This window comes from Hesperophylax consimilis, chromosome 9 (genome assembly GCF_061612785.1).
Source record: "Hesperophylax consimilis isolate HC1 chromosome 9, BYU_Hcon_1.0, whole genome shotgun sequence".
NCBI classification, from domain to species: Eukaryota; Metazoa; Arthropoda; class Insecta; order Trichoptera; family Limnephilidae; genus Hesperophylax; species Hesperophylax consimilis.
In genome coordinates, this window is record NC_142844.1 from 34240255 (window position 1) to 34260564 (window position 20310).

The 20310-nt window shown below is 32.2% G+C and overlaps 1 protein-coding gene across 4 annotated transcripts in view; it reads right to left on the reverse strand.

Moving 5' to 3' along the window:
- Nucleotides 1-1313: 1313 nt before the first annotated feature.
- Nucleotides 1314-20310, reverse strand: part of LOC149421264 (uncharacterized) — a 146510-nt gene continuing 127513 nt past the window's right edge. For 3 of the 4 annotated variants that reach the window (XM_089635915.1, XM_089635913.1, XM_089635914.1), the window contains exons 4-8: nt 13485-13620; nt 12048-12181; nt 8731-8985; nt 5346-5598; nt 1314-4349 (exon numbers count right to left, since the gene is read on the reverse strand). In XM_089635915.1, coding sequence (XP_089492041.1) covers nt 4210-4349; nt 5346-5598; nt 8731-8985; nt 12048-12181; nt 13485-13620 — 918 coding nt within the window. In that variant the 3' untranslated portion in view covers nt 1314-4209. The remainder of the gene's footprint in view (nt 4350-5345; nt 5599-8730; nt 8986-12047; nt 12182-13484; nt 13621-20310) is intronic. The other variant, XM_089635916.1, reaches the window with a different exon arrangement.

The following is a 20310-nucleotide window of genomic DNA, read 5'->3' on the forward strand; positions in this document are numbered from 1 at the left end:
GTCCAATCTGTGTTCAGGATACGTATATAATCCCTTCTGCAGAAATAAAATTTCTAGGTTTCACTATGGACAATATTCTTTCTCTTGAATCGCAAATTTCAAAAGCTGTGAGTTCTGTTTTTTTCCATTTAAGGCAGATAAAATCAATCAGGAGATGCCCTCCCTCTGATGGAGCAAAGTCACTCATAACTTCGTTCGTCGTCTCACGTATGGACTATTGCAATAGTGCATATGCCGGCCTACCTCAGAAACAAATCAATAGAATCCAGTCAGTTTTTAATGCTGCGGCAAGAATGATTTTTGGTGAATCTAAGTATTGCCGTATAACCCCACTTCTAAGGGATCGCCTTCACTGGCTTCGATGCCCTGAAAGAATAGAGTTTAAGATCTGCTTAATGACCTTCAAAGCATTGCAAGGAATGGCGCCAGCATATATATCGGAACTATGTATCCGACAAAACTTAAGTAATAGACAGCTTACTCTAAGGTCAGCAGATCTAGATGTTAGTAATCGTCTAATCGAACTTTCTAGGTCAAATCGAGCTGTTTACTATGATCGTTCTTTTAGTGTAACAGGCCCTCTCATCTGGAATAGACTTCCCTCAGCTCTTACTAATCTCCAGAATTTGGCTGAATTTAAACGAGCTTTAAAAACAAAATTATTTAAAAAATCTTACAATTTATAAATTTTAACTTCTTTTCAATATTTTATAATAAGCCATATTCTAAAACTTCCGGTAATTGTTTGGTTTCGGTTGTCTCCTTATTGTACCTTTTAAAAGTGTCTGCTCAGAAAATTCTCATTTCTGAGCACAAACTGCCTCCTGTTTTATGTTATGTTTTAGTTTTAATATTCGTGTTTTGTCCTGTCCTACTGCTATTGTTATTCTAAATTTTGTCATCACTTTGTATAAACAGTGTATTTAGTGTTATAATATTAGATCTGTATTGGGTAAGGCACACTGTAGGAATAATTTTAAGAACCATTAATACTGAAATACCATTTTTTTTAAGTTTGTTATACTAGTAGTTAAGCGCACTTGAAGTGAAATGACACTAAACTGCGCTATATAAATTCCATGTTATTATTATTATTATTACTGTTGTATGATTATGATTACCTAATAGATGGACAAGGATTATAAATAATTACAAATAAATATATTTCAGAATATTTTATTTCACATAACATTCACCATTTTACAGGTTAATAATCGTATAATATGTGATTTATAAGATTTTTAGCTATTATCTTGAGATTTTCATGTATTTATACAAGCAACGCTATTAAGATTCAGATAGTCATAATGAAACATAAAATAACAAAACAATCACAAAAGTTCAATAGTAAAAATAATATCATTTGCCAAAAATATTATTTCGAAAGAAACGCGGTAAAGGTATATATTTTTTTGTATCTTAAATTTTGAATTAAAGATACAAAATATAATGTTTGAATATCTACATAAATATTCAAACCAACTTTATTCTTGTGCCGAAGGAAAACATTGGAGGGTGGTTTTAAATGTGATTATGAATTGGGAATGATTTTTAAATCTAATTGTTCCATAGATTTTGTTCAAATTACATAATGTTTCAAGTCTTTTTCGGGCATGGCGCCCAGGTTTCACGTCAAAAACACTTTCACACACATTCTCTTACATAAATATTCTGAAGAAATTACGTAAAATGAATCACAACGTAAGAAGGCCAAATGCTCTTCGTAATATATACACCGAGAAGTAAAAACTATTTTACACTGTTTTTTTAGAAACGCGAAGAAGTTTCCAAATTATTAAACATGCCATAGAAGGGATGATCAAGCAAAATTTTATGTATTTCCATTCAATTACGTTAAAAAGATAATTAAATTTATTGTAGAGAGGTTATAGACATTTGTCTTTACCACCACCCCAGTTATTCAGACTATCGAAATATCGTTTAACCTCTAAATTTCATACAATCAAAAGAAATTTAATTATGGCCGTCTTTAATTATGGCCGTAAAACATGTTTCCAGATTATTAAAATAAAATTTAATTTTGTGTGATGAGTGATAATTGAGGAATGGATTTAATTTGGAAAATCACATTTATATACAGTATTTGGTAAAATCGAAAAACTTTTGTTTTGACGAAAACTTATTTCGTGAATATGTTTATTTTCACTTATTTCAAACATTGTAATGTTTTATACACCTTTTAAGTCGTTTTTTCGTAGTTTTCTGGCGTTCATGCAAATTTGACAATCCCTTTTATTCATGAATAAATAATGAGGCTCTTATAAAGCATTATTTTCTAATGAATATTCTACATTCGTTATTAATAATTAATTCTTTATTATATGTTTATTTATAATTAAGGAAGACATCAAGTGCCATTCATGGCAATTTATCAATTAGTTATCTTGTAGACTTAAACATAATTTTTAAACTCTCTTAATTGGCATAAGTAACTTGAGAAGATTATTTATACCTTTAAAGATTTCACAAATAATAACGATGGTAAACAAATATTTAGGGGAGTTAATCTCGTAACACTTCATAAAAGATAATTTATTTTCACTTTAGACCTCAAAAAGAGTAACAGTTTAATACTAGGCAAGTTAAGGTGTTCCTGCGTTCATGAAATAAACCAAAGGTTATATTTTTATGGAATTATATAGAAGATGTACATGAAAATAAAATAGGAAAGTATAACGATAACATTCTATAGATAATTCAATTGACATTTGAACACTGCACAAGCAAGGAGAATAAATACGACATTTCAAAGATATATGGAAAATATATGTTTTTTACATTTCACATCTTGCTTTAGGCACAATAACAATTAGTACTTTTTTAATCTCTAAATTCGGTTTCCATTTACAAGTAAGCATTTTTACAATAGAGCATAGATTACACTTCCAGATTAATTTCTCATCAAAATATTTTAATTCTAATACACTTGTTGGAGAATATCGTATATTTAGAATTTCTTAAAAAACATAATGTAATGTATCTACACTTTCTAAACATAGCCAGACAGTTAGATAAATATCATAAAATTTCTTTCTTATGCAACATCAAGATTTGGACAAAATTACAACTACTTTCTACAAGAATTAATATGTTCTGGATTTCTCGGATTTTTACATTTCTGGTAGGAATAAAAAATTATTGAAATGTTCTGAAAATAACTCACTTTGTAGTTGTACACATGTTAGAAAGTATATTAAAAATAAATATATATTTCAAAATTGTCATGTGATTGATTGTCAGAATACAAACTAAATATTTTTCAATAATTTTAGAATAGGTTATGTATTTGATGGGATTAAAACATTTTTGTATGATAAGGATCTATCAAATTTGCTATGCAAAGTCCTTGAACTAAAAAATGAGTATAAATTTTCATAAGATTTTTTTTCGTGGGAGTATTGTGCTCTGAAAATTGGATTAACTAGGACAGTGATGTTAGACAAATATCTATGGTACATTACATTGTTTATCATTTAAGCAATATTTCAATACACTGTTATAATAATAGCTGCTCTCTATATGGAAGACGAATGCATAATTTATATTATTTTAATTTTCTAAATCAATCTACTTTTGAATGTTAACATAACTAATCGCCCCTCGTCTTATTTAAATGCTTCTTTATTGGTTCGCTTGACGCTTCAACTTTGATTGAGATTATTGAGCTAATTTTTGGCGAGAGAAGAAGATAGACAATTTTCATTGAAATACAAATATTTTGGTTATTAAAATAATATAAAAATAAAGGAATAATTTAATTTTACATCTCATTTCTAACTCACAGTGTCACATCCTCATGTTGATATTGTGTAAAAAAAACATCGATATTTATGCATCTTTATAAATTAAATTGTATGTGTAATCGGTTTTGCTCATTTTTTACAATATTTCTGGTTTCGTCGACAGTTTGAAATACATGGGGTGATTTCATAGTGAAATGGAATTTATTTACCAAAATTTTCCGTTTAAATTTAATACCACATTAACTTCGAATGCCTTCGTGAAGGCACAGTCTGTTTCAAATATGTTACAAACATTCAAAATGATTTAAAAACGAGGCCATTCATAGGTGCTCGTGTCTCAATTATTTACATCATTACCAAATTCCAACAGCGTTAATTTTCAAAATATGAAGTTGTTGGTTTTCTTACTTTTCAGAGAGAAAAAGAAGAGATTTTAATGAAGCGACTACCAGAAAGTTTGTAGGATTATAATTGTAACAAAAAATGATAGCATTTGAGGCTTTGATGATTTTTTTATTCCTAAGTTGGCCGTCACGATAGGTTCAGTGGGTTCCGGTTCGAGTTCTTCTGCGACCACCACGTCAACTGTAAACAAGGGTGGGTTCCAGATAATATACTTTAATTACCTAACAGCCTGTTGGAACGTTTGGCCTTGTCAGGTAATAGGGGATGATTAGGGTTAGGGTGAATAGAGTTAGTGTGTGTACGCATACACAACTAAAACGATAAACATAGTAAAATAACACAATTAGGCGATGAGGGAGGAATGGTTATATTGCATCAAATTGATAGGTATTTTGTGTAAAATACATTGTAGATTACATGGTTTTTGTTGTTAAATTATTGAAAAAAGGGTTTTTTTTTTAAATAAGAGACATAAGAATTGTTCTCTTTAATTTTAATTAAAAACATATATATACTAAGAAATCCAGAATTCTTGAATTTTGAAAAAAAATGTTTCAGTTATGTAAATGATGACTTTTTTAAAATTATTATTTTTGCCTTGCCTTTGCTTCAATATAAATAACTTAATAATAATTTCGTATTTTGTATTATCACTAACAGACGTGATATGCCTGCTTTAAACTCTCGCCAGACTATTGTATCAAGTACACACGGAGAAAACTTACTGATGTAAAATATTGTTCATTTATTAAAAATCTGGTCAAATTATTCGCATTCCTGTTAATAACGGGACTACAGGCATTTAACGAATGACAGATTTTTTAACAAACAATTAGTAAAATACGGATGTTTATGAGGACGGCTTAACACGTGTTCATAAAAATTCTAATATTGTCGCATTTTGTCTTTCCGGAAAGGCATAGATGCATAAGCACGTGTTTCGATATATTCTGAATATACTAATATTTTACTAGGAAATGGATTGCCATCACGATTTTACCACATTTTTCTCCGTGCACACTTTCGCTAGAACTTATTGCCGAGAGTTTGAGCAGGCATAAGTTTTGAGATGCGTTGAGTTTTGTGTTTAGCGTCTCAAATGCATATTATCTTTGTCATGGACAATTGCATTCCTAATTTTTGTTAACTTCTAAGCGGATATAAGATGAAGCTCACCAATGACGGTATGATTCCTTGTGTCCGCATATCTCGCCATCTGTCCCCTGTAGGCGGGTATGGTGGCCATGCACGTGAGCGCCAGCCGCCCCCCGGCCGCCAAGCGAAGGGCGGATACGGCCACGCTGAGCCGCTGGACGTGCGGCCGCAGTGCCGCCATGCCCGTGGGTGCCCCCGCCCCTGCCCCCGGAGGAGCCTCCAGCACCAGGTGCCCGGGCCGGTGGTGCGGGTGATGAGCGGAATCGTCATCCACCTTATATTACATACAAACAAGTTCATAAGGATAACATTTGGATCATCTGTTTTTCTCCAATACTTATATTTAGGCCTTCCAGATTGTATTACATACAGATAAACATGCAATCGTTTTCGTCTTGATTAGGCTCAATATGTAGATGATTTAAGTTTCACGGTCAAAAGTAGATACTATCGGAATTGATTTTTAGGTATTATGACGTTAATTTATTTTTGGTGCTTACTTAATATTTTATGTATTTTTTTTTATACATTCAATAATATTGTTATTGGGTTTATAAAAACAGTTTATTTTTAAACAAGTTCTGCTGTGTAATTATTATTACGCGTGACAGCTGTTTCGCCCTCTGAAGGTATTATCAAACTCTTTGTTAATGTTTGATAATGTCTTCAGAGGGCGAAACAGCTGTTACGCGTAATAATAATTTAATAACAGAACTTGTTTAAGAATAAACTATTTTCATTAATTCAATAACAATATTATTGAATATATAAAAAATAAAAAATACATAAATTATTATAATTTTACAATCCTCATGCCTAAAATCTAGAATCACTCCTAAAATGTAATTCAAATTCAAAAGTTGGTGCTTCAACATCATATAGGATTTTAAGTTTATGACTTTTAATATATAATTGATCGAATTTTATATTAAAAGTCATAAATCGAATTTCTCACTGTTTTCAAAGCAACAAAAAGATTTTTCATAAAAGTTTACTTTAACACCCGATGCATAAGTTCCTCGGCCTACTTCATACATAGTAAGCCCGTCGTCCCACTGGGTCGGTATCGGTACCGAATTGACAAAAACCGATGCCCACCCAGTAGGACAACGGGCTTAAAAAGTCCCCGACGTTATTTGATCCCGATATGATTTAAATGATCCTTCACATAGCAATGACAGTGAAAAGTGTTCGAAGGTTTTCTGTTTTTGTCATGTAGCTCGAATATGAATACTATTACTTTGCTGTTTCACAACTTCAAAGAAAAATTTCAAATGGATTCCCATATATTATATATTTCAAAGGAATGATGAATGTAGTAGTTACAAACACTTTGAAACCCAATCGATATGAAAACACTTGTTCGAAATTAAAATTATCCGTGGAAGTATTACGTTCATGAAACTTTTACGCGAGAAAGATGGAGAAACTTTTACTTCCTGCTAATCGACAGTTTGAAGTTATAACCATTTCAAAACTTACCTTTCTGCAGATCGTATCAATTTTACAAATAAAACATCAATTTTCTTCGATGTATGGTTTCTTGTCATCGCGCAATATTATATTTTCTTTGACATGTTAAAAGTACGTCCTTAATTGAATGCTTGTTTTTTGACGTATACAATAAAAAATTATAAAATTTTTAAAAATATTTAAAAATAAATATATTTATTAAAAAATATAATAATTAACATATTTACTAACATACTTCATTGATCAAAAAATATGTAAAAAGAATTTGGTGAAACAATATTTATACAGCTATATTATCCTCTTGCCAAATTTCATGCATAAGAAAATGTTTTCGTGATATTGCTTACCAATGATTATGCGAATGATATGTTGATGATTTTGATCGTATCATTTGTAACGATGATAAGTTTTATAGAAATACAAAATCTACATTTTTTTTTTCATTTGTGATTTGTGGACCACTAACATCAGACAATAATTAGCGTGTGTTTACTTTAACTCGATATGTTTACAAAGTGCTGCAACTGTTTAGTCAAGGTGAAATTTGATTGAAAGAAAGTAACATTCTGGTAGACGAAGAAAATTTTGGTTGAAGGATGTTTTCTTTGTTCAAAGCGTCTCTCCTTGTGTAAGGATGATGATGATATGAAAAAAGGAGAACAGTGTATGACGCGCAAGTGGAAGGAAGAACTCAGGAATTCCCGAAAAGACGTGACACAAACAAGTAAATTAAAATTTAATGTCGGGGCATGTAAGAAGTTGGTATAATAGAATATGATGTTTGAAAAGATTGCAGCAAGGAATGTGTTTTTAGACCGAGAGGTTTGGCATTTAATCCTCTCTGCCTACTACTGCCACAAATTGGCCTGATGTAATTTAGTTTTGGTGATGTAGCTGTAGCACTGAAGCAGAAAAGGAGTAAATATCTATATTTACTTTGACAAACAAAATGGTGTTGGCTTGTTTTTGGCAATGAAATTTCGATATCACGAAAATATGTTTTACGATCAATGAGAGTCATAAATGAATGGAATGCGATGTTAATGATGGATAAATTATGTGACGATATTCTGTGTAAATGATCGGCATTCATAATTATAATACAGCACATGATTTCTGATGGCACAAATTGTTTGGAGTAATGAGAAATGAAAGATAGCGATGAAAACAATCATTATAAGGAATATTATAGAAAAAAGGACAATCATACGAAGCTTTGTTTAATGAAAAGATGATGATTGTTGATAAACAGTTGATTGATTATCAATGCTCTACACCAATAAACATGATTGAAAATCAATGCTTTAAACGAATACCGTTCCTTGCATGGTCTTACCACCGAATGCACATCGTTCTGAGAAAATTTCATTGAGTTTTACTTACATATTTTTAAACGTTTATAAAATCACGTTTACTCACCAAAACATCTGAGAGTTATAGTTTTAATAATGTTGCATATAGATTAATCTGAGTAAAATGACAGTAGCACTTAGTGCCCGTGTCTTGGACAGCAGTCTATATTTTGATATACAGAAGATGTTAAAAAAAACATATTTAGTTACACAAAAAAAATTCAGGGATAGAAATGGGAAGTAGTAAGTTTTGCCCAATTTGTACAGAGCAGATTTACGGCAGTTCGTGATTTGTTGACAAACGGAAGGTGCCAAACAAACCACATTCTGTGGTGAAAACAATGAACATTTTGTCGTACAAAACTTGTAAACATTCGCACAAAGAACAGTGATATGAATCACTTCGTGCTGGACTATGGTTTCCGGTTAGGATGTCAAAATAATGTGAAAATGTTTGCATAGAAATAAAGTGACGAAAAGTGAAGAGATTTTTTCCATGCAAATGGTGCTAAACTATGCACAATCATTCATGTCCAGTGAAAGTATGCACTGCACAGTGCCATCATGCCCGGTGTATGCACCTGCGGCGTGTCCCTAGCCGCGTGTCTGTGGTAGTGGTCCACGCCTCCGTACACATCTCTGGCGGAGCAACTCTTGCCTACTTTGGTGCCATTGCCGTGGTCCGTGAGCGCCGGGACGCCGACGTCGTTGGGACTCGCCGTGTGGTGCAGCGGCCGCACGGTGGGGTGCAAGCGGCTGCGCGCCGAGCGGTGCCGCTTCCTGCCGCGGTACATGGGCGCGAGCCGCGTGTAGCTGCGTGACAGGGCGGGATCGACCTGTCGCGAGAGGTGATTGCTTTATGTTCCTAGAAGCTGTTATTGCCCTGCCGATGAGACATCCGTTGTAACCATTTAACTGATAAATATATACAAGTGTGTCGTGAGTGTGTCTGCGTACCCGAAGTAAGTTCAATTTCTCCTTACTTCTGTTAAAATTGATCAAATATTTTTAAATAAAAAAAGTGACTAATTTATCAGCAGAGAAACAATTGAATTATCCTGCGTGGACCTAAAAAGCCATGGACAGAACATTGAAGCCAAATCTAGGGTGTGTGGAAATTGTCCGGTAGCCATCTTCTATGACTAACTCTGAATGATTAGTGTGCAAAGTGATGTATTATGAACTATTTTATTTCATTTGTCTTTTTTTAATTCAATTATAATGCCTTGCCATCTTTACCCTCACCCCGCGGCTTCAAATTGTTCTCGAATTGCTCCGTTCAGGTATTTTTAGGTTCATGTTGTCCTCTCTGGGTTCTATGAGTAGAAATGACTTATGTAAAGTAGCGACAACACTTTTCTTTTAAATCAGTAGAGATTATACTTTTTCAGATTATATGTTCAGTGGTTGTAACCCAACGTTCCAATACATGTTTCACTAAACTTATGTGGAGAGGTCACAACGGAGCTATGATCGGTGTCTTTGTGTATATGACTATTATGAATGGGCCCAAACTATAGCCATCTGTTGGTCAATATTCCATAGTAGAACCAGCAGTAAATAAGTGAGCTAGGTGAGGAGGTTATTATTAACAACATGGGGAGGTGATAGCAACGTAATCAAATTTTGATGAAGCCATTATACTGGAATTTTCGTCAAAATTTAATCTAATATTGTGGCAGCTAGCAGTTACCTATGTACTTAAATTAAATCTATGTGACAATCTTTATGCGCCATCTACTTGATAAATTTATAATCATCATTTTAATATTTCAGTTATTACTGCTGTTTAAGTGAGATTTACATTTTCATTAAATGTGTCATACTATTTTCGATGGCGAACAAGGTGTCTTATAGACAAATATCGACCTCATGAATAATTATGAAAAATGTTTTACTAAAAAGAAAGTCCTTACTTTTTTTTCCGATTTTTATGATTTTGCAGAAAAGGAAAACTTTTAATTGCAACATCAGCTCAAATATCTTTTATGTTTTAAAAAAAATGTCACAATACATTGAATTATCTACAAGAAGATAATACTAATAAATTTAAACGAAACATGAAACAACCCAAGATCTCTGTCTTTCCGGGACAACGCCTCTAAGTTGTCTTTATTTTACTTTAGCTCCACACAGAAGGCCCTGAGGAAAACAAATCCCTCAGGGCCTCTGTCATCTTTGGAGATACTGGGTTTAGTGTCTTATTCTTGAGGGAGAAAGGATTTAGAAGAAGTTCTGGGAAGAAAAAAAGGTATAAGGGGTGGGTAGGAATCTGGGGGTAAATATTTCCAGGAGTGACGGACGTCTGAATACATCCCTTCCACTGCAGTGCAGGGTAATGGGTCGAGATAGAGTCCAGCTGGAGAGGTCAAAAGGTCTCCTTCAACCAGTCTCTTCCAATCCGACCTGCCGTGCACTAGGTGGGCAAACGCATCCGCCGCCATAACGTAGACAACCCTCACTCCATGAACCCGCACACACCTGCTAAGTCACCAAACGTAGTGAATCACTTGGGGTGACCTATGGCAGGAGTGTTGGTTATCCAATAAATGGTTTCCGGGGCGGCGGTACCCATACCCGCCTTCCAAATTGAAAATGTCTGCGTCTTGTTCTGTTTCATGTTTCATTTAGATTCATTAATAATATCTTTTTCAATGATATACATTATATTGATCGGTATTAATAACCTTAAAAAGTTATTGAAATAAGAAAAAAATAATTTTTTATTTTGAAAAATTATGAAAATCGGAAAACAAGTTACAACACGCATCTGCTACAATACGAACATTTTGGAAACAATTGATGTTAAATGAAAAAAATATGAATCCAAAAAAATACCACCAAAATAAAAATAAATCTTTGTTGGTTATAAAATAATTTCACACGTTGACATGAACAATGGACACTATGGTGGGCCATAATATTATTTAAGGTGGGTGTTTCGAACATTCATGCCTCATAAAATGTCAACTTTTGTTTCCTGCATATAATAAAATTTCAACTGAGTGACATTTCGTATATGAAGCACTTGTTTTCTGTGGAATGGCGTGACAGGGTGCTTAATTTAATCCTAATTTTCAAACTAAATTTTAAGCGAATTTGATGGAATCTAATTACCTGTTTCGTTGACGAGCGCTTAAAATTTACAATTAACTGTCAAAAGTGAACCCTTAACTCTGTAATATTTTAATAAACTCAGTCTTCGTTATGCTTGCCAGTTGGCAGCAAAGCTTTACGGTGGCATTTGTGATACAAATTTTCCATATTTTAATCACGCGTAATACAATGTTTCTAAGAGATTACAGATTCTGTAAGGAAAGACAAAGGGGATTCCAGGAAACCTGAAAAATATCCCAAAAAGGCCAAAAAATTTCATTAAACTTTTAGGTAATGATTATTCGATACTGATACATTAATTTCATCGTTTCAATATTTTCTAAAAATTTGACACTCTATTTAAATATTCACCATTAATGAATGAATTATATTATTTGTGAATATTTAAAATAAAATCTAGGTTTTCACTATTATTGAGCGCGATAGCTGTCCCTTTTACGTCAATGTTGCTTTTTGTTACACTGTCCATTTTTGCCAAACAGTGTTAATAAACTGTCGATTTTTGTCAAACTGTTAGTTTTCATGACACTGTCAGTTTTCTTCAAACTGCCAACTTTCGTCAAACTGACACATTTCGTTCAACTAATAATTTTCCTTAAACTGTCAGTTTTCGTCAAGCTGCCAGTTTTCATCAAAATGCCAGTTTTCATCAAACTGCCTGTTTTCATCAAACTGCAGTTTTTGCCAAGCGGACAGTTTTCGTCAAAATGTTCGTCGACATAATATTATTACTTGATTATAGTATGCATGTGTTGAGATAACAAAGTATGCTATTCCAAACCTTAACTCCATTGATGAACCATGTTATATGGGGTGCCGGATGAGCGGGACTGCTGGTGCAATTAGCCTCCACCAGCTCTCCGGCCGTATACAAGGGAGCTCCGAAGGTTATTCTAGGAGGGTGTCTCTGAGGCTCTAAAGAAAATTAAACAAATTCATCAATGGTATTTTCATACTAATAACATCGAACTGAGCGGCAATCCTAAATTGAAAGTCCGTTAATGTTCTTAATAATCGACGTAGATTGCTTGCTCTATCGGTTACCACGCTTAATGATACAATTATTTTAAAAAGTGGAATGTGGAAGTGGATATGTTATTCTGAGTAAATGGTTTCTGATTCTGCTGAAAAGGATTGTATAACTGTTAAATACGTACAAATTGCAAGTGTACAAATTTTTGCAAGTCTTTTAGACGCGGGGTCCTTCTATATCTGGATACAATTCTGATCATTTTAAGATCTGGTTTATTAGGGATCTTTACATGGTCTTGTCAAGATTTTTTCATGGTCTTGTCTAAATCTTCACATGGTCTTGTAGAGATCTTAACATGGTCTTGTGGAGACCTTTACATGGTCTTGTCAAGATTTTTACATGCACTTGTCTAGATCTTTACATGGTCTTGTCAAGATCTTTTCATGGTCTTGTCTAAATCTTCACATGGTCTTGTAGAGATCTTAACATGGTCTTGTGGAGACCTTTACATGGTCTTGTCAAGATTTTTACATGCACTTGTCTAGATCTTTACATGGTCTTGTCAAGATCTTAACATGGTTTTGTCAACAGGTTCACTTATTTAACTCTTTAAAAATACTCTACGGAAGACGCACAGCAACTTTGAAAATGACGGTGGCGTGAGGCCTCCTTTGTTGAGTTATGACTAAAATTTGTTGATCACTTCCCCACAATTTTAAAACCCTTAAAATGTTCATTGAAAAAAAAAATAACAATTAGAACACGTTAATTAGTATATTTGGTTACAATCAGTTCCTCTTATTTATTTGAATGCCACACGAAAGTCCCTACTGCCCCTATCTGTCTTGAGCAAATGAGACTATGGTATCCCCAATTGGGGTATGTTGTTAGGCTGGAGGTAGTTGGGAAGGGAATAAGATTGGAAAAAGGAATGTGGGGAAGTATCGGGTTCAGAACTGGTCACCAAACACGGCTAAAGCCGTATAAAGCAACGTTATAACTCTGAATGGTGGTCTTACACCAAAGCGATATTGAGAGTGTCTTCCACTCTTACTATACATTTCCCATCCCAGGTGGTTTGAAATATTAATGTGTTTTACAATTTTGAATTAGGTAGGTACATATGCGATATATAAGTAAGCATATTACGTAAGTATGTTGATTCCCACGGGAAATAAATGTAAGAACATTATTACATAAAAAAAGAAAATGATTTTACCAAAGTAAATACATCAAACTACGTACGTATAACGAGAAGTTCCTTATCCGTCGAAGCCTTGGTGTAGATTGGCGTCTCTAAGGACACTTCGCAGTAGTAGGTCCCAGTGGCGGCAAACTCCAGGTCCTGGAGCGTGATGGAGCTCTCGTTACACTGCGACATCTAGAGGGGAAATGGAAAAACACGTCAAGTCACGTCAACTGGGTGGCAAATGTCAGGGGTGGTAAGAAGTTATTATGAGCGGAGATTATAACTGCAGGGATGCAAATGACTAATCAGATATTTTTTTTAATAACTATACTGATTTTACTTATTAGTAATAAATTGCAGTTTCTAATTGATATTTGAGTACTAGCTGAATTCCCTGGCGTTGCCTGGGCCTTACGCAGCTTTTTTCAAAATCAGATTCGAAAACAGTAATTTTACTTTTATTCTGTAAAAATCTATTTTTAGTAGTTTTTTAAAAGCTCTTGTAACCTTCCTCTTGTTTTGACAATAACTCATGCAGATTTTCATCAACCTCGGAATAAAACTGTGTATTTGTATTAAAAAAACTCACATGCAGACACTCTTCTTTATACATGGTCTCCACAAGGACGTACATGACTTTATTTAACCAGCGATTAAAGACATTATTAGTATAAAACGTTAATGAAATTTTTGTTTTTGGATGAGTTTTTTATATTTAAAAAAAAAATAAACTAACAATTTCTTCCACATGTCACTGGTCACCCAGCCGAGAGACCACCTAACCTTTCACTCCAATACCCATTGATTTTTTAATGTTTTAGTTGAAAAAAAACAAAAGTGTAACCGGAAGTCAATTTTATTTTAAACATTTTCACTCCAGGTAAGTTTTTTTTTTTTTTAGATTTTCACGGCCAAAAGCATTTTTGTTGTTTGTTTTTGGGGTGTTGCGCTAACTCCTTCTTTAGCCGACGTTTCGGACAGCGTTGCAGTGTTCATCATCAGTCCTCCACTCCAAATTAATAAAAAAGTAGCTTTAAAATGAATGTGCTTTGTAGGCACCTATACATTTCAGATTTTTAAACTTTTAATCTGTTGTTAAAAATGTCCAGCAGTAAAGTTAAAGTACGGATTGGTCTAAAAAAAAATTAGAACTTCAAAATAATGAATCTTAAAATAATCTATGTTGGTACGTTTTATATTTAATTCTCAAATAAAGTTTGAACTTCTTAAAGTTTGCATGGATTTTTTGGTCGGGAAATTGTTTATTTATTTAATACACACGGGATAAATATACCATCAATAATAAATGCATGTCGCAGAGTACAAGCATAAGCAAATACTAGGAATATTTTATTTTTTAGATAACAATAAATTAGGGTATTTCATGGTAAAATGAAAAACAGGAAGATTAATTACTAACTTAGAAGTAATTAAAACATTATCAATTCTAAATTAATTACCTAAATTGTTTATAGTATTTAAGTTTATAAGCTTTTCTATATAAGGTTTTACAATTGCTTGGTCATTTATTTTTATTGGTATTTCTTAACAAAAACTCACTAAATAAGAAAATAAAGTTGTAGCCAAAATTCGATTTCAGTTTAGTAATCATAACACACTAATCACAAAAAATGTTATTTTTCCAAAAACGTAAGGTATTCTTGACGCGATGTTACACATGTAACACGCGTGGTGTAAACAATGTGGAAGGGACTTTATCCAGTGACTAATTCATCCCCGTGAGATAGAATGATACAGTCAGGCACATCATACATCTGTGTTCCAAGATACAAAATTACTTATATAACATGGGAATGCTAGATGCTACATACTCTCCGCTCACACGTCTTCCAATTTATATGTATTTAAATTTAATCTTCGAAACCCGTTAGTCTTAATTTCGAATAGCGGAGTTGATCTTTGCCTTCTGAAACTTTCAGGGTTAAAGGTCGATGTAAATAAAGGTACTTAGAGATTTTAATATTTTCTTGCCCAGGGGAATTTATTTGTAAATCGCTCGAGAGCAGTATGTGAATGCCGGCAGTGTTATTTCTATTTTTGGAAACAGTTTTATTGGATTGATGGGTGTATTTATTGGACTTCACTGTAATATTAATTTAGAAAGAATTTATACGTTTTTATCGATTTTAATTCCACTCCTTTTTTTGGGAATGAATGAATGCAAATATTGGAAGCAGAAATGAACCCACTTCCCGATATCTGATCGATCTGAAACTCAGCAGGTAGATTTGTTGTTGATGAAAATATATTTTTGGTGGTAATCATTTAGACAAACGCAGAAATTAGATGATACTACAGTAGTTTATATGCGAAATAATCGTCGGTCCTACCCGATCGGCATTTTGCGAGGTTGTTAGCGTGTTGAATCCAGTCCCTGGGAAGGAAAATACGATCCTCAGTAAAACCAATATTTTTTTTAGTTTTATAAAATATTTTTAAATAGATATAATTATTTAAATTTAAATAATATATTGTTTTTGTCGGGTATATGTTTTACCTAATTTTTTTTAAAATTTGTATTTATAAAATAAATACACGATTATACATATATTATACATGATATTTTTTTTATTTTTTTTTATTAACAAAATTTTGGTACATATACAATTCAGGTACATACAAAGTAATATAGAATGAAAGAGTAACAAAAAAATCCCACAAAGGCGAAGCCTAAGCGTGGGTATTATAGTGTAAGGATAAAACAGTGGTGTTTAAAATATACTTTTTTAAACTTGTAAAAAGTATCTATAGATATATTCATTGAACATTTCAATTACCTAGTTAGTAGAGAAATCTCGGGTCTAACTGGAGAGCTAGTCTATTTAATAATTAAATACATAATATTTATAAATAGTTAAGGTTGTCATAAATAGTAGGCATCGTTATTACAACAAAAATACAATATCTAAGCAATAAAAAGACAAAAGTAAAAAAAATAACAGTACATAAATAAATTGCAACTGCAATTTTCCAGTATACTAAATTCTAAAAAAAAAATTATATATATATATATATATATATATATAGGTTCATAATGATAATATTTAAAATAAAACCGTATTAAGATGCAAGAAGAAAATGCTCGAAAAAATAAATATTGTTAAAAATAAGCAAAACGTAGACATATTAATTAATTTAGTCGAAAACATAATTTTACCCGCCCCATAGCCTGTAACAAAAGTTATATATAGTTTTTAAGGTACCTCTTGTAGAATAAAACCAATTTGTTTTGTGAACTTATTATATAAATGGCATGACATTAGGTGTAGTGCAATGCAATACACACCATATCATAAAAAAAAAGTTTTTTAAGACAAATAAATTAGACAACAATACATGTCATATAGAATAAACACGAAAAAATACGGAAAGGAAATAAAAAATAATATACATAAAAATGTACGCATGCAGTCGTTTTTAAAGTATATTTGAAGGAGAAAGCCATCAGGAGGGACTCCATCCAGGCAACCGTGGCAGTGGTGATAGTATTCTACGATTAAAGTAGTCCGCGCCATAAACCTTTGAAAGAGAATACTCGTCCCTCCAGGAACATTTCCGTAGCGCTGCAGTATCTCGGTAGGCAGAATAGTTGGCGATTAGTGTTATTGTAAGTGAATTTAAGCTTATATTAATGGGTTTACGTAGATTGTTCACGTGGATATGTGTTCACGAGTGGTCTTTCTAACTTTCTAACATAAACATAGGTGAAGCTAATTTGATAATGTTTGTTATATTTCAAGAAATTCTATAATTTATCTTAATCAACAACATCAATAAAATAATAATAATAAAATAAAAGTGTTTATTCCGGTATGTGGGGAGGTTAGTGAAGTCCCACACATTCCATATAGAGTTAGGTACAAAAAAATATATAATCAAAAACAAAAAAGAGTGGTCAGATACTTGATGCAAAGACCGTGGTATTGATGGTTTACTCAAACAAATAAACAAATGTTTTCTATAACATTATACTCTCAACTTTCCCCAAATGGTGATTTTATAGCTCTAACTGCTGGTAATTACAATTTTTGATCAGCATTAAAAATTAAATTCAAAAAACTCCCATTGTCAATTAAAAACTTTTACAAAAATATCATAAATAGCTTAATAGAAAAATACAACATTAAGTTCATTGAGATTCAATGATTTACTTCCTCAAATTTAATGTGAAAAAATTTAATAGATTAATAATACGAGTAGGAACATGTGAGCAAATATCTGAAATGGGTTCGGAATACGCAATGACACGTCTTCTTCATATATGTTTTTCAAAATCTAAAAACGTGACTCGTATTTTTTATTCAAGCTTTATGGCTTACGTAATACGGATATGAAATAAATAAATCTCAAAAGCAAGAAACTACTTTATTCCAATTTTCTGCTTTTTATAAATTTAACCTTCAAAATCGGGTCTTTGAATGATTTGACATATTTACGAATGAATTAATATTCCTTCTCTTTCATTTATCTAACAATCAAGAACTAGTTTTTCAATTTTCAATAAGAAAATCGAAAAACTTGCAAGTTTCAAAATCGTATTGTTACAGAGATTTTCTATTCTATTACTATACAATCTTTGAGTGGCTGTTACGTTAAAACTTCAATATTGTAATGTAATGTCCGTATTTTAATACCATTATTGGATATGAGCTGAAACTAATCTCAGTTTAATTGATCCTTCAAATAATCTTTGTGCCAAATCGCTTCACGTAAATAAATATTTCAAATATTATAAACATTTGCAACTCCTGCAACTAAAATGATCACGAAATGATTAGGAAAAGTACGTTTAAATAGTTTGGACACATTAGAGCGGAGGAGATTTTTTTGTACGGATAAAGAATTAAATCACGCCCTAAAAAGACATGACACAATCAATACTCGATTTCAGTAATTTTAAAAGTCGTAATTTTAAAGAGAGTGTATGTGAGAAGATACAATAAGCATGCAAGCAAACAATAATGAGTATATATTAACAATAATATAAATACAAATGAAAAGACCAGAAAAAATCAAAGTAGTCGCACGAAACCAGAGGTTCCCAACATCCCAAAAAGAATAGTGTCCCAGATAACTAAAGTAAATTAGTATTATTTTCTTTATTTGGTTTCAATTTCTTGGGTTTTGACCCAAAAAACTGTCTGTCCCGACAAACCGGGCTACTAACTAAGAGAAATCGACTGTATGTTTTATTCAACGCTCCCCCATCAATCATGGGGTGTACAAAGAAAGCGCTACAGGCAAATATTTGACTAGGCCCAAGGATAAGCCAAAAAATGCTGTTGAATCTCACTGTTCAAAAAGTCAGATTTCAAAGTATTTTTGAATTATCTACGGTTTTTATAATAAAGTAAATGCATAAATATGCTAATTACCAGAAATCATATAATTTAATATATACACGATATTGCGCTGGTTGGGTCAAAACCCAAGAAATTGAAACGAAATAAAGAAAATAATACTAATTTACTTTAGTTATAAATCACGTAAATGAACGTCGTGACAAAACTTACATCAAATTTATTTTCGAGTTTGTAAATACCCACGTCTTGGCCAAAACCAATATCCATCACCCATTACCCGAAACATTCCATGTTCTTTTCCAAAGAACCAAATTAACCGTCTCCCAACTTCTTGGACAAGTTTTCTAACAATATAAAACATACTGTAGTACCAAAATAATTGAAAAACTAAGTTAAAGTTAAGCTAGTTATTAAAAACTAAACCAACTTTCTAAATTTCCATAAATTTTTCTTTCCAAATAGTATTTTTACCACTTTATTTACTTCTGTATTTCAAAAAGCCTTAATCATTGTTTTGTGTTCCCTTGAACCCTCACTTTATTTTCTTGCGTTAACGCCGTTATTGGACGGTTGGTATTTATCACTAATGTTATTTATTTTTATTTTTTATGTTGATCCTTTGTCTGTTGTGCAAAATATAAATAATTCAAAATAATTAGGATGATATAAATGTATTTAGTCAGTAGATACCGGTAAAACTTTACATCAATCCTTTAGGCTTAAAATATTGCCAAGCTTACCGTCGGTTGACCGACAGAAGAAATAGGCAATTACATAAAACCAGTATTATACATGGTTAATTTTAGCATGACACAAGATTCCACAATTTTTTTCCAAAATCGCCAAGATACTGCTCAAAATTTTTACAAGCAAATGTCAAACAAATTCCTCACGAATAATTACGTCTCTATTCAAGATATTTGAATTTTGTACAGCCGTTTGATTTTATTTGATCATGCAGATAGACTGAGAGAATTTTGAATTAAAATATTTAACGTTTAAATTAAATACTTCATGCAAAATTTATGTTTTGATAGCTTTGATAATTTTTTAGTCTTTTTGTTTGTTTCCGGAATATTTTTAATTGAAAATACAATTTGCTCAATGCGAAATGATATTTTTTTATTTTGAAATCCATCCTTTTCAAGGATTTTAGATATTTTGTAATATTATTTAGTAAATTACCTTAAAAATTATTCTCTTGTATTTAATACATTTATAATAGTATAAGGTTATCAAAAAATATAAAAAATCAAGCCCAAAAAAAGTCTTAGCCATGAAGAAAAAAATTGATACTCTTCTAAAGTGAATTCAAAATAAATGTTGTGTACCGTATTCACATTACGTCAAAACAATAGGATGAGGATAAATAACTTACAAAAAGTGCGGTTCCTTGTTCCAAAATATGAGATATCAACGATGTGTAGAATACTGGAAAAGTATTTATGACTAAAAGAGATTTCTGTGTATCGAAAGCTCTTTTTTTATCCTGATCAAAATTTACAAAACTGATTCTGGTCAGGAAGAAATCTAAAAAAATATCGCCGAGAAGACATTA